Raw genomic sequence first — 12,552 nt, 5'->3', positions numbered from 1 at the left:
TTTTATACGACGTTTTTCCCTTGCAGTACGCTAGCGGCAACTAGGGAGATGTTTGGACACAGCAGGATTTGACAACTGGTTTGATTGGTTAATCGTACTACTTACCCTAGGTCCCTAGGCACTGGTTGATATCAGTGGCTGTGTCCAAACAAGCGCCTCCGCTCTCTATAGATTTCCAATCCCGGTTGGGAATTTTCGAACGTAGGCTATGGTAATAATTTTAATGGCGCTAAAAAATAAGGTTATGCTAGGTTTACGGCATTTTGAAATTTCTGTACGGAAAATGTGTCTAATCTAATTTTCACACAAAACGCGTGAAAATCGATGGATGACGTTGTACTACGCGAAAGAGTTTGAAGTTTGAAGTACGTGAAATCATTACTGCAAGAAAGGCGGAGCGAAGATAAGCTAATGAAGATTTGCTCTCATGCTTAACTGGAGGTTAAACGGTCAACTTTCAAGAATAAGATGATCGAGACTGACAAAAAGGGTTGCAAGAAACTCTTGACGCAGCGAATGTTCCTGGCTGTCGTCTCGAGTATAGCATTGCATTTTTTTCTGACTTACTGCCTTGTCCTATTTACAAATCTGAACTTAGATTACGTACACTGGCTTCAAAACACATGGACAACTCTATCATCGCTACGAACGTGGAGTTATCTCATTATTTTCGCCGCGGTAATCTTTTTACAGAGTGTTTTTTGCAGCAAAATTTATCTCTACAGTCCACCGTATTACAAGAGCAGATTTGGAAAATTATACGCAACTCTCACAGTTCAAAACTTATGTCTGAAAGCCTTGTATATCGTTATGGGTGGCACTTTGATCTGGTTGCATCTGTCATTAAAGGGAGGAACGTACAGTTCTTTGACTGCAGACTGTAGCATCATATATGGAACATGTTTGGTGGAAGAATATTATTTTCTACTATTTAGTGGTTTATGGAGTGGATTATACTTTTCTGTTAAGACTAATGACTCTATGAAGTATTTCCGATTTTCTATTATATCGCAGTTTAAATTGGCCCGATTGAGACAAGGAATTTATGCTATGCTTCCGAAGTTAATGATGTCCTCCATGTGGTCGACTCTATACTACATGGCTGTTTACTATTTTCTGGGATCATACTGTCGTGGAGCACTATTGTCTGTGATTTCTATACAAACAGAGGTCGAACCGTTGGACAACATGTCTAGATTGTTAAATTTGACATTAATATTACATTTGTGGCTTCATCAATTTATATTCATATTGACAATAAGCAGCACTTACTTGTTGTTTGAAATATATCTAACAGAATGGACTCCATTTAAATTTGGTTCAAGCGGCGCATATAGTGTGGACACTTCAGAATTAACACTTATCGATGCACTATCAATGGACAAGATACCAATAATGCAACACTTGGGTTATCTAGACTTAGTTACTTTAGCTCAAAAGGAGAAAACAAGAAGAGGAATATTGTTTACACTAAGTCAACCAGGTGGTCATCCATACAATTGGAACTGCATTGTGCAAAAATGCATAGATCTTCTAAAAAAGTTTTCATCCGACTTGAATGCTATATCCATAAAACCTCAAGAGCAACAATTTTGTTATAGCACAAAAGTATTGACAGCAAGAATCCCACCTGCACGACCCGTACAAAAAGATCATATATATCATATGCGGAAATTAGTACCGGATATAACGCCAACACAATCAACAGAAGTAGATACAAAGGAAGTGCCTTATAGTGGCACGTTTATTCAAAAGTTTATTAAACAGAAACGAGAAGCTTTTGTAACATATTTACTTTCTAAGCCACTTATTAATTATATCTTTGGCGAACAAGACGATAATAAAATCCGTTATATATTACTCAATGGACAATTAGTGATTTGGGCAGCCGAAGCTATTTCATCATTATCAGTGTTTTCGCTTAGCGAAGATTCTTATGGCGTTGTACAAAAAGATGTGCCAAATATTATCAATACTTTGCTGTCAGTGAAGCAAGTTTTGGATAAACTGCAAAAATCAGCTGTATTAGCAAGAAAAATTCAAGCTGATGATAAATTCACTAAAGAAATTTTTATATCTTTAAGAAGTGCGATCAAACGTAGTCTATATAGAATTGTTACAAACTTTGAATCATACATCAACGATCTATCCCTTGAATCTTTGACAATAGAACAACTGCAAGGTTTTCTCAATTACAGGGAATAGCGTGTAAATAAAAATGTCAAGTGTGTCTATACAAATATATATATAATATGAACTTGTCAAAAATTGCATTTCAGATTAATTATAATTAAAAGAACTATTTTTTTCACATATTTTTTTTTTTTTTTTTTACTTAATTATGTAATTACACAGCTTCAACGTAAGTTCTATTTTTATATTTTATATTCACAGATAAAAAGATAAAATATTAAGGAAAGGTAGTTAAAGATATCTGCATTGAAATCTGTTATTCTTATTCTATTGAAGAAAAAGCCAAGGTTTATGTATGTATAAAAATACAAATATGTTTTGCGCGGGAACAGCAAAAAAATATTTTTTTTATGCGGATGTATTTTTCAATACTAATTTATAATTATATGTCCATAATAAATGTCAGTATTTTTTCAAAAAACAAACAAATATTTTATTATTAATAAGCCTCAATTTTGAAAAGAGTTGTATGTATTATATAAAGATACAAAAATTTCAAATATATATATATATAAAATTTCGGTTTATTGTATTGAATTATTTAGTTATTAAAAATATTTACACGTGTGATATACGGATAATTCATATGCTATGTTACATTTTTTTTAAATTTTGTACAACACATATATTATAAAATAATTTCTCTCGTAGTGTAAACCAATTTGTCATTTGCACCTCTTGGATTTTTTGCAGATAATCTCGTAGTGTTTTGTTTTCCGATATCGCAGTACCATGCCACTTTAAAAACACTGCCAAATAAGCTTGCGACAATTCGAAGTCCATCAATTGTTTCATCATGTAATGAAGCATTTTTATGAATTGTAACATCGACAATTCCGCGGAACTCTCGTCCAGAGACAGCGATTGAATCTCGAAATCAATGTCGTTAGAATTCATCGCTTTCAATTTTTTTATCGCTTCCGAAAAATCGTCAGTCGTGGCGGTTGATTGCAAAATTTTATTGAATGACGTGAGATTTTGTAAAGCGGAAAGAACACGTGGAGCTTCAGTCTTGTCGGCAGTCTTTACGTCCGAGAAATCGAAACGTAATTCCAACGACGGAATCGTGGGTAAGAAGAACGGTGCTGTCTCGGGAGCTTTTGGCGGTTGTTTTGCTTTATTTCGCCTTTTAATAATATCGATATCAAGTAGATTCTGCCATCTTGATTGAGCCACGGCAGACATAGTTATGAGATCACTATCGAGCTGATCGGGAGACTTATAATCTGGTTCTGCGGCGACGACATCATCCTCGTCAACTTTTTCCTCGGTTTCCACAGAAGAGCCAGGAAGTAACACTTCGGGTATTATGTCGTCCTTACTGATGGCTTTCAACGACACATGCGAATATAGCATACGATTCGACCACAAGAAGATCCCCATGTTACGTACATGTGCAGTGGCAAGAAATTCTGCTGTTGGAGAAAAATTTAAAGATATGCAAGCTTCAGAAACCTGTAAAAAAAAAGATGCGAAATTTAGAGTTCATATAATATTTTCTGAGATGCTTCTTAGTCCAAACAATATTTAAAAAATTTAATAATATCAAAACAATTTTTATGAAGAATATTATAAGAATTGAAAGTATTTGAAACAAATCGCTTGTATATAGATATTTAATAAAGTTTATAATTTGAAAGTCCTTTAAATTTTTTAAAGATTTGCACTGTCTATGTTATATTTTATTTATATAAATATAATTTAAAATTCGAAATATATATGATACTAAGACCAAGTTTACCTGAAAAATATCTATTAAATGCGAAGAAGGTATATCCCAAGTGCGAATTGTGCAATCCATAGATGCTGTGATTAACCACCTAGAATCAGGATTAAAACACGCATCCGTTACTCGTCCCTCGTGTCCTTGAAAATGCCGAACTATCTTTCTTGTATCCAGATCCATTAAAACAATATCAAAGTTTTCTAAGGCAATAGTTACGAGAGAACTCTCATTGTGATATCGTATCCATTCGATCGATTCTTCCAGCGTTAATATCGTCCTTGGCGTCGTCATACCTATGATAAGGATTACATTAGAATATATTTAAGAAAAAATATAATTTCTTTTTTTATAGAATAGATACCTTTCCTAGGTTTAAAATCCCAAAATTTAATTTTTGCGTCTCTGCCGGCAGTAATAAGAGTTTGATTTAAATCGTCAACCATGATGCCTTTAACGGGACCCTCGTGAGCGCCATTCTCGTTCCCATAGGATGCTCTATGGATTCCAGATTGAATATTAAATCTATCAACGTGACCCGTGTTGTAACCGATCACAACGAAGTTTCCGCATCTCGTTAAACATAAGCTGGTTGCGCTGGCATTGTAATTATTTTTAAATCTCTCAGGGAGCAGTTTAAGATCGCCCATCTTCTGCAAATGAGACGACCATGTAGTGACTACACCCAAACCAGAATGAGTAGCTGCTATGTTGCACCATTCCTTTTCACGCGTTACTTCGAACGCAAGCTCGGTTATCGGCGGCATTAACAGCGGATCGTCAACTGAGAAACTTTTCTTCTTAGACGCTTTCCTGTTAAAGGAAGCTCTACCTAGACTCTTGTTCAATATCTCTGTGACAGTGGAAAACAACCGGAGGGACGAATCGCCGCCTGCAGTCAGCAGATAGTTACCGTCGTTCCCATAAAACCGAACGATCGTCGGAGGTTCGGCGTGACCTTCTCTTATCCTTAACAGTCTACCTGCTCCGTCGGCCATATCGAATATCCACAGCTTTAGAGAATTGTCAGGCGAAGATGAGACCAACAGCGGTTCGTTCGGTATGTATCTCAGACCTGTAACAGCGGCGTCATGAGCATTGCACAGCTGACTCTCCACCGTGCGTTGCTCCAGATTCCAAAACACAATTTGACCGCCTAAACTGCCCGTTGCCATGATGGGATGGCCATCTGTACGAAAGCTGATAGACACTACCGAGCCCCAATCTTGCACCAGTTCAAAGAGGGTCTCGTCGTACTTGAGATTATGCAGAATGATTCGGCCGTCATTCAGACCTATCGCGGCCACGTCTATTGCAGGCGCTTGTTCCAACGCTGTCACACTGCTCTGCCATCCTTTAAACGTGTAGATCATTTTCATTGTTTTGATGTTCCATAGCTGTAACTGTCCCTGTTCGCTACCCAGCAAGATTTTATTCATGTAAGTATTGGGATGTATCAACGTGGTTATTTTGAAGGCGTTATTGCTAAAGTTCAACTCCAGTACTAAACTCTCATCTTTGATATTCCAGACCTTCAACGTGCTATTCTCATCGATGGACAGCAAGTGAGGGCCAAACGGTAGCAGAATATGTACCGTGCAATCGTGACTCTTGTACGTGTGCTTCAATTCTGTTCCTCTTCGCCAGGCATAAATGTTATTTGCGCTGGCCGTGTACACGTGAAATGTGTCCGTAGCTAGGCAAGTGATGTCATCGGCGTGCATGCCCGACACGCTCATTAGAGTGAAATGTTTACATCCATAAGTGTGGAACTCTCGGCCTACGCAAGTGACAACGAGGTGTTCCTTCCTTCTAAGAATATACCTCGTCACTAGAGGTATGTGATTACTAACATATCCTAGGGCTCGATTTCGTGCGAATATCCTACTCTGCACCATTGTGTATCTCGATTAAAAGATCTCGGAATTTTTCCTATTATATTGAAAAAGTATTTTTAACACTATAAGTTATCTAGCACATTTATATCTAGACTTTACTTACATGAACTTCTATTTCTTTTATACAGCGAGGTTAGATTTAATATAATCCTGCTTCGCGTGGAGCGATCACGGCGGCCACCATGTCTGAAGTCATGAATTACGTAACAATAAGATGAAGGCGCTCTTTCCACAGATTTTATAGAAATAGAAATGGACAATAAATCTCAAAATAAATCAGCCAATCATAATCACAGTCAGGTATTTTTGGACATGTGTGATAACTGTCATAGATGATCGGTAAAACAACCGGTTGGTTCATGTCCGTGCTAAATACATAATTGTGGATTTGAAAAGTACACGGGGAAATATTATAAGTTTATTAATATAGTTTATTACATGTTATTTTAGCTGCATAATCTTTTTTTATTTTAATACATTATTATAGATAATAATAATATTAGAGAAATTATTAAAATTATTTTTTATGTATATATACCCGGTAAAAAATTTTTCATATATAATTATATATAACAATATAAAAATATATAGAAATATATAAAATTCTGTATAAGTTATGTATAGTTATGTATAGTATGCATAATTTTGTATTATCGTTCACTGACATCTAGCCAACATTAATGTAAAATTATATATAATTATATAATAAGTCATATATTATGATATATAATTATACATAACTTATACAAAATTTTATATATTTTTATATAATTTTATATGGTCATATATCATATATGATTATACATAACAAATTTTTTACCGGGAATATATAAATAATATATGTATTAAAATAAAAACAAAAAGATTGCAGTTAAAATATATGTAATGAACTATATTAATAAACCTATAATATTTTCGTGTACTTTTCAAATTTACAATTACCAGAGAGGAGCCTGAGAGGCGGCATGAAGCCGTTTTTGAGGGAACCCATTTTCACCGCGGTACAGTGGCGCTAACTGGATCGATTTTAGAGCCGGTGGAACTACGTAGCTGGATCGACTTTCCAGCGGTTCGCGTCCGTGCTAGATCCACAAATTATGGTTCGTGTCCGTGCTAGATCCATAATTGTGGATCTCAAAAGTACGAAACATATACATTCATTAATATTTTGTTACATATTATTAATTGCAACTGCGCGTAATCTTTTTTCACTTTAACATATATTATGAATAATATATATATGTGTATATATATATATATATATATATATATATATATATATGTACAATATATGTATAAAAAATGCTCATTTTATTTCACATAAAATTTAATGTTTTAATGATTTCAATGAAAGTATTTGGTAAATATTCACATAAGGTCATCCCTTTCAGAAGTCAATGACCTTGACATATGTTGTCAAGATCATCACCCTCAGTAACGCTTAAAAGGTTTTAGCCGTCGCTCGTTGTTCACTAAAAAGTTACATACAAAAATTGTTAAAAATTGACGTTTTTTCAAATTATTTTATCAAATATTGGAAATTTTAAAAAATGTTTCAAATAAAAGTTGTAAGTCTCTTCAAAATACACGTTTTATATCCTATCCATTTTTATTATAAAAGTGGTAGTTTTCGAGAAAAACAAAAATAAGACTACAAACTTCATACAATATTAATTATAATATCATATATAATATAGTCCCATTGTATCCGCATATATATATATATATATATGTATATAATATAATATATAATATAATATAATATATAATATATATAATATAATATATATATATAATATATATATATATATATATATAATATATATATAATATATATATATAATTTATATTATGCAAAACATCAGCTCTGTACTTATGCTTATCGATCGTTAAACTTAAAATTTATACTATATATATATATATATATATATATATATATATATATATATATATATAGTATAAATTTTAAGTTTAACGATCGATAAGCATAAGTACAGAGCTGATGTTTTGCATAATATAAATTAATTGTATTATGATGCTATTATTGATTAAGTTTCCTATTATTGAAATTACTAATAAACGATAAGTAATCGTCAACTAATTTTTCAAACACAAAATGTTTTCATTAGTATCTGATATATTTGCAATCTCTTTCATCTTCATTTTCATCAACATTGCAAATAAAATGACGTAAAAAGCAAGGATAAATTATATGGAACATAAGGTATGGCAAGCGAATAAAGTAAAGATTGATGTTCAGTGAAGGTTAAATATTTGTTCTTAATAATTTTTTGTAGACGTTTCATATGCTACATACAATATGATGAAGAGCATTGCATGAAATATACAAAGCGCACTTTATTTATGATTATTATGATTGATTGATTTATGTATGATATGTGTAAGGATTTTACACGACGCTCGTTTATTAATGTTCCTATAGCCAATCAGCTATACAGTTTTGAGATGCAAATATTGCTTAGGACTTTACAAAACTCCTTAAGAATGTTACATGTATCGAGAGGTATCGTAACACGTATCGTCACGAATATATTTTATTAGAATAAAGAAAATATATATTTTAATAGATTTTCAATGTTTCAAAGTTTTTTTATCTTACATCGAAAATTTAAGTAACATTTGCTGCATTTTAATTGCTTTTATACTTGTATAACAATAAATGTTGTGAGTGGATATAAAAATTATAAAGATGCGATGAGAACATAATGGTTGAACTATTTCGTTGCTATTAATTATTCAGTTGAATTAGTTAAACAATATTAGTTTTGCATGTGCTTCTTAATTTTTTGTTCACTTCAATTGTAATATTACTTTTTTTGTTTTGAAAATTTTTTAAAATATCTCATTTTTAAAAATATTAATGTTTCGATATGTGTAAGATATCTTTTTTTCATTACAATAATCAGCCTTGCAACGCTTAATGATTATCTTTAGCTATACAACTTTTCTTTTGCATTAATATAATTATGTTTTTATTTATAAGCTAAAAATTTATTATACATATTAAGATTCCATTGGAAAATCTGATTATCGATTATTAAGTATCATAATTTGATCGAGCATTTTACCTAAAAAAATGTATCAGTTATTTTAGCATTATTATTTTAGCATTATTAATAATTTTATTTACTCTATAACCGTTAAGAAATGCTGTTAAGCGAACGGACAATCAACTGTCCGTTTATAGTTGAATTCTGAATGTACAAATTTGTACGTGTGCGTGTGCGTATGTATTATATATTAAATCTATAAGCATATTTTAATTGCTAGACAAAATATAAAAAATTGCTGTGTGAAAAATCTGTCTCACGCATAAACATCTTATTTTTATAATAATTTGGATCTATATAGTCTTTGAATATTTATTACAATGTCATTTTATTATAATGACGTCTGTATATTATTTTATTTTATTTTATTGTATTTTTTTCGTTGTGGAGATTCTATCTATCTGCTCTCCAAATTTTTGACGCGTCATCGATAAATCAATTTTGCTTCGATATATTGCAATAATGTACTCTGCCTTACTAAAGTATGTAAAATTATATTTTATTATTTTCTGCACTATTGCTTTTAATAAATAGTGAATTAATTTTTCCTATTCCTCTTTCTTCTTCCTTTAACCCTCCATTGTCTACATACTTATTTTGAGGGCTGACAGTGGAGGGTTAGGAGGAAGAAAGAGAGGAATAGGAAGAATAAATAAAATAATGCTAATTTGTTTTATTCTAGTTTTGTTCTATATAGTCTTTGAATATTTATTACAATGTCATTTTATTATAATGACGTCTGTAAATTATTTTATCTTATTTTCTAAATTTCTAAATTTATTCTGTGTTTATTTTCATTAATCGCATAAACCTATAATTAGGCAGATTTTACACTTGAAATTCATTTTGTGTTATACTTATTTAAGACACGCTAATTACGTTTAAATGTACATTTAATAGCAAATTCAAATGTCCTCCAATATTGTGCAAAGGTATACTCGTATGTTGCTAAAATGTATATAATATTATTTAAACCAGCTTTCCTCTCTGCAAAAATAATGTTATAACTTTTGAAAATTACTTTCATTAAAAATAAAGAGACGACACGAGCACTATACAATTTTAACATGTTTCTGAAATATTAAAAATTTTATAATGCTGAAAATATAAAGGTATTTTAAGATACGAATATGTCAAGGAAATAGAAAGAAGAAAAATATCAAAAATTAATAATAAATTAATTAAAAGTAAAATATATATTATCATAGAAAATATAAGTACACACATTCATTTATTTGATATAACAAATATCTTGAAACATGCTAATAGAAGAATAAATTTGTGAAATATTTATACGTTTTTTTTTAATTACAATGGGAAAAATAAACAACGGGTTAATTAAAAACGACCTGACTAGCCAAAATTATTCAATTTATTTTATTTACACATTTTACAAAAAAGTGTAAATAAAATAAATTGAATAATTTTGGCTAGTCAGGTCGTTTTTAATTAACCCGTTGTTTATAATTAAATACTAGCGACTTTAATAACTTATAATTTTAATAATGGGAAAAATGTTTTTATGTAATAATTTATCCTTTTAGGAGGAAGAAATAGAGGAATAGGAAGAATAAATAAAATAATGCTAATAAATCCTAACCCTCCACTGTCACCTCTCAAAATAAGTGTGTAGACAATGGAGGGTTAAAAGAAGAAGACAGAGGAATAGGTAAAATTAATTCACTATTTATTAAAAGCAATAGTGCAGAAAATAATAAAATATAATTCTAAATGCTTTAGTAAGGCAGAGTACATTTTTGCAATATTTCGAAGTAAAATTGATTTATCGATGACGCGTCAAAAATTTGGAGGAGTGATATATAGTCTTCACAACGAAAAATATTAAATTTTAAAATAAAATAGTGCAGAACATAATAAAATATAATTTTACGTTCTTTAGTAAGGCAGAGTACATTATTGCAATATATCGAAGTAAAATTGATTTATCGATGACGCGTCAAAAATTGGAGAGCAGATAGATAGAATCTCCACAACGAAAAAAATACAATAAAATAAAATAAAATAATATACAGACGTCATTATAATAAATTGACTTTGTAATAAATATTCAAAGACTATATAGAATAAAACTAGAATAAAACAAATTAGCATTATCCAAATTAGCATTTTCCAAATTTTGTGTGAACGACGCTGTTAGTACTAATACTCCTCGAACGCGACGTATGTAAGGAATGAAAAACGCGTTTAAATAAATTAGAATGAAATTGTTGTTTTATATATAATTCTTTACATTTTTCAAATTTATGAGAACGACGCTGTTAGTGCTAATAGTTTCTCCCCGAACGCGATTTATGTAAGGAATGAAAAAGTTCAATTCCGCAATTTATATTTGTTTTCTTCATTGAATGATTTCTCAGCTAATTTGTCAGCAGACATCGGGTCCACATTTGTAAGAATAATCAATTGCTCGTTAAATAGTTTTATAGAGACATATATTATCAACTTTCTCTGGCAAGCTTATAAGTCATTATAGTTTTTTAAAATTACTATTTCTTTATCGAATGATATTCTTTTTATATCACTAGAAAACCACAAGCGCGCGCTATTCATTGTACATATATATAAGTTTATATATCATCAATTGAGTCATTTAATTCATCTATTTGTCGCTTTGAATTTACAATTTTAAGAGCAGGACGATTGATATATTAATTTCGGAAAAAGAAACTTTATTAATCACTGTTAATTAATGCCGATTCTGCAATTGACATATTCTTGTACGCGATTAGTAATGTGTCTTCTAATATCCTCGAAAGTTCAGTTTTTATTAATAAAATATTTTACATAGATATCGGCATTGTATTTCAGGAGCTGTAATGTATTTTAAAATGCTCGAAAATTCGCTTCTGAGTTATTAGGAGAACATATTTTGTAAAAAAGATATCGCTTTTCCCGCGGGTGAATGAGCATACTCGACCTTGTCTTTGACGTCACGCATTCCATAGTAAGAGGTAAGAGAGGGGAAACCACGGCGTACGCGACTCGTGACAGCGGTGAGTCATTCATTTCGAGTTGGGCGGACGTAGTGTGCGCACGTGTTTTTACTCCGACGTCGGCGCCGGCATGTGCGTCTCGCGTTCGGTCAACTCGAGGTCGAGCGCGCCGTACAAGTTTCTCGCGACGATAATACGTAATAATAATACGAATAATATGTAATATTACAATTAATCTTAACGTGTTAAAGTACGTTTAAAATGACTCCGAAATAAAATAACATTCGACCTTAGTGACATATAGAGCGCTATTGTTTTTGACATTTGTCTCGACCTCGTCGCGATCGCGATCGTGTTTTCATTCATTTATCTTGATTTTTAATCTTCCTTTCGTTGCAGTTTGATCGTGCCCGACCTGTCGACTCCAAGTATGATTCTCGCGCGTGATGAAATTGAATTTTCGATCGTTCCGAAATTCGGGAGTGCTGTCAAAGTATCGCGCGTAAAAGTGCGGGAGTGCTGTCAAACTATCGCGCGATTTTATTTTTGTGCGGTTTCAACAAATTAAAAAAAGTATATCGCGCGTATAAAACAATAGTTCCTGACGTCCCTTACAATCTGATTGTGAGAGGAGGAGGAGGCCTAGGAGAGGCATCCTGCATCGGCGGAGCAACCCTAGGGTAAACATTATTTGTATATTAATTATTATAAAT

The 12,552-nt window shown here is 31.8% G+C and overlaps 2 protein-coding genes across 2 annotated transcripts; one reads left to right on the top strand and one right to left on the bottom strand.

Annotated features, from left to right (window-relative positions):
* Positions 1-216: 216 nt before the first annotated feature.
* Ndc1 (Nuclear division cycle 1) lies at positions 217-2,315 on the top strand. Its single transcript, XM_072888240.1, has one exon. It carries the CDS (start codon positions 469-471, stop codon positions 2,203-2,205), a length of 1,737 nt encoding a protein of 578 aa, XP_072744341.1. The 5' UTR covers positions 217-468; the 3' UTR covers positions 2,206-2,315.
* A 342-nt stretch (positions 2,316-2,657) lies between these two features.
* On the bottom strand, positions 2,658-6,036 carry LOC140663778 (WD repeat-containing protein 36). Its single transcript, XM_072888239.1, has 4 exons — positions 5,918-6,036; positions 4,281-5,848; positions 3,935-4,212; positions 2,658-3,648 (listed from the first exon to the last, which is right to left on the bottom strand). Exons 2-4 carry the CDS (start codon positions 5,812-5,814, stop codon positions 2,788-2,790), a joined length of 2,673 nt encoding a protein of 890 aa, XP_072744340.1. The 5' UTR covers positions 5,815-5,848; positions 5,918-6,036; the 3' UTR covers positions 2,658-2,787.
* Between the last annotated feature and the right edge of the window lie 6,516 nt (positions 6,037-12,552).

The sequence above is a fragment of the Anoplolepis gracilipes genome, chromosome 3, assembly GCF_047496725.1.
Source record: "Anoplolepis gracilipes chromosome 3, ASM4749672v1, whole genome shotgun sequence".
NCBI lineage: Eukaryota > Metazoa > Arthropoda > Insecta > Hymenoptera > Formicidae > Anoplolepis > Anoplolepis gracilipes.
The sequence above is the reverse complement of the archived record's forward strand: the minus strand, read 5'-3'. Positions and strand labels throughout refer to the sequence as shown.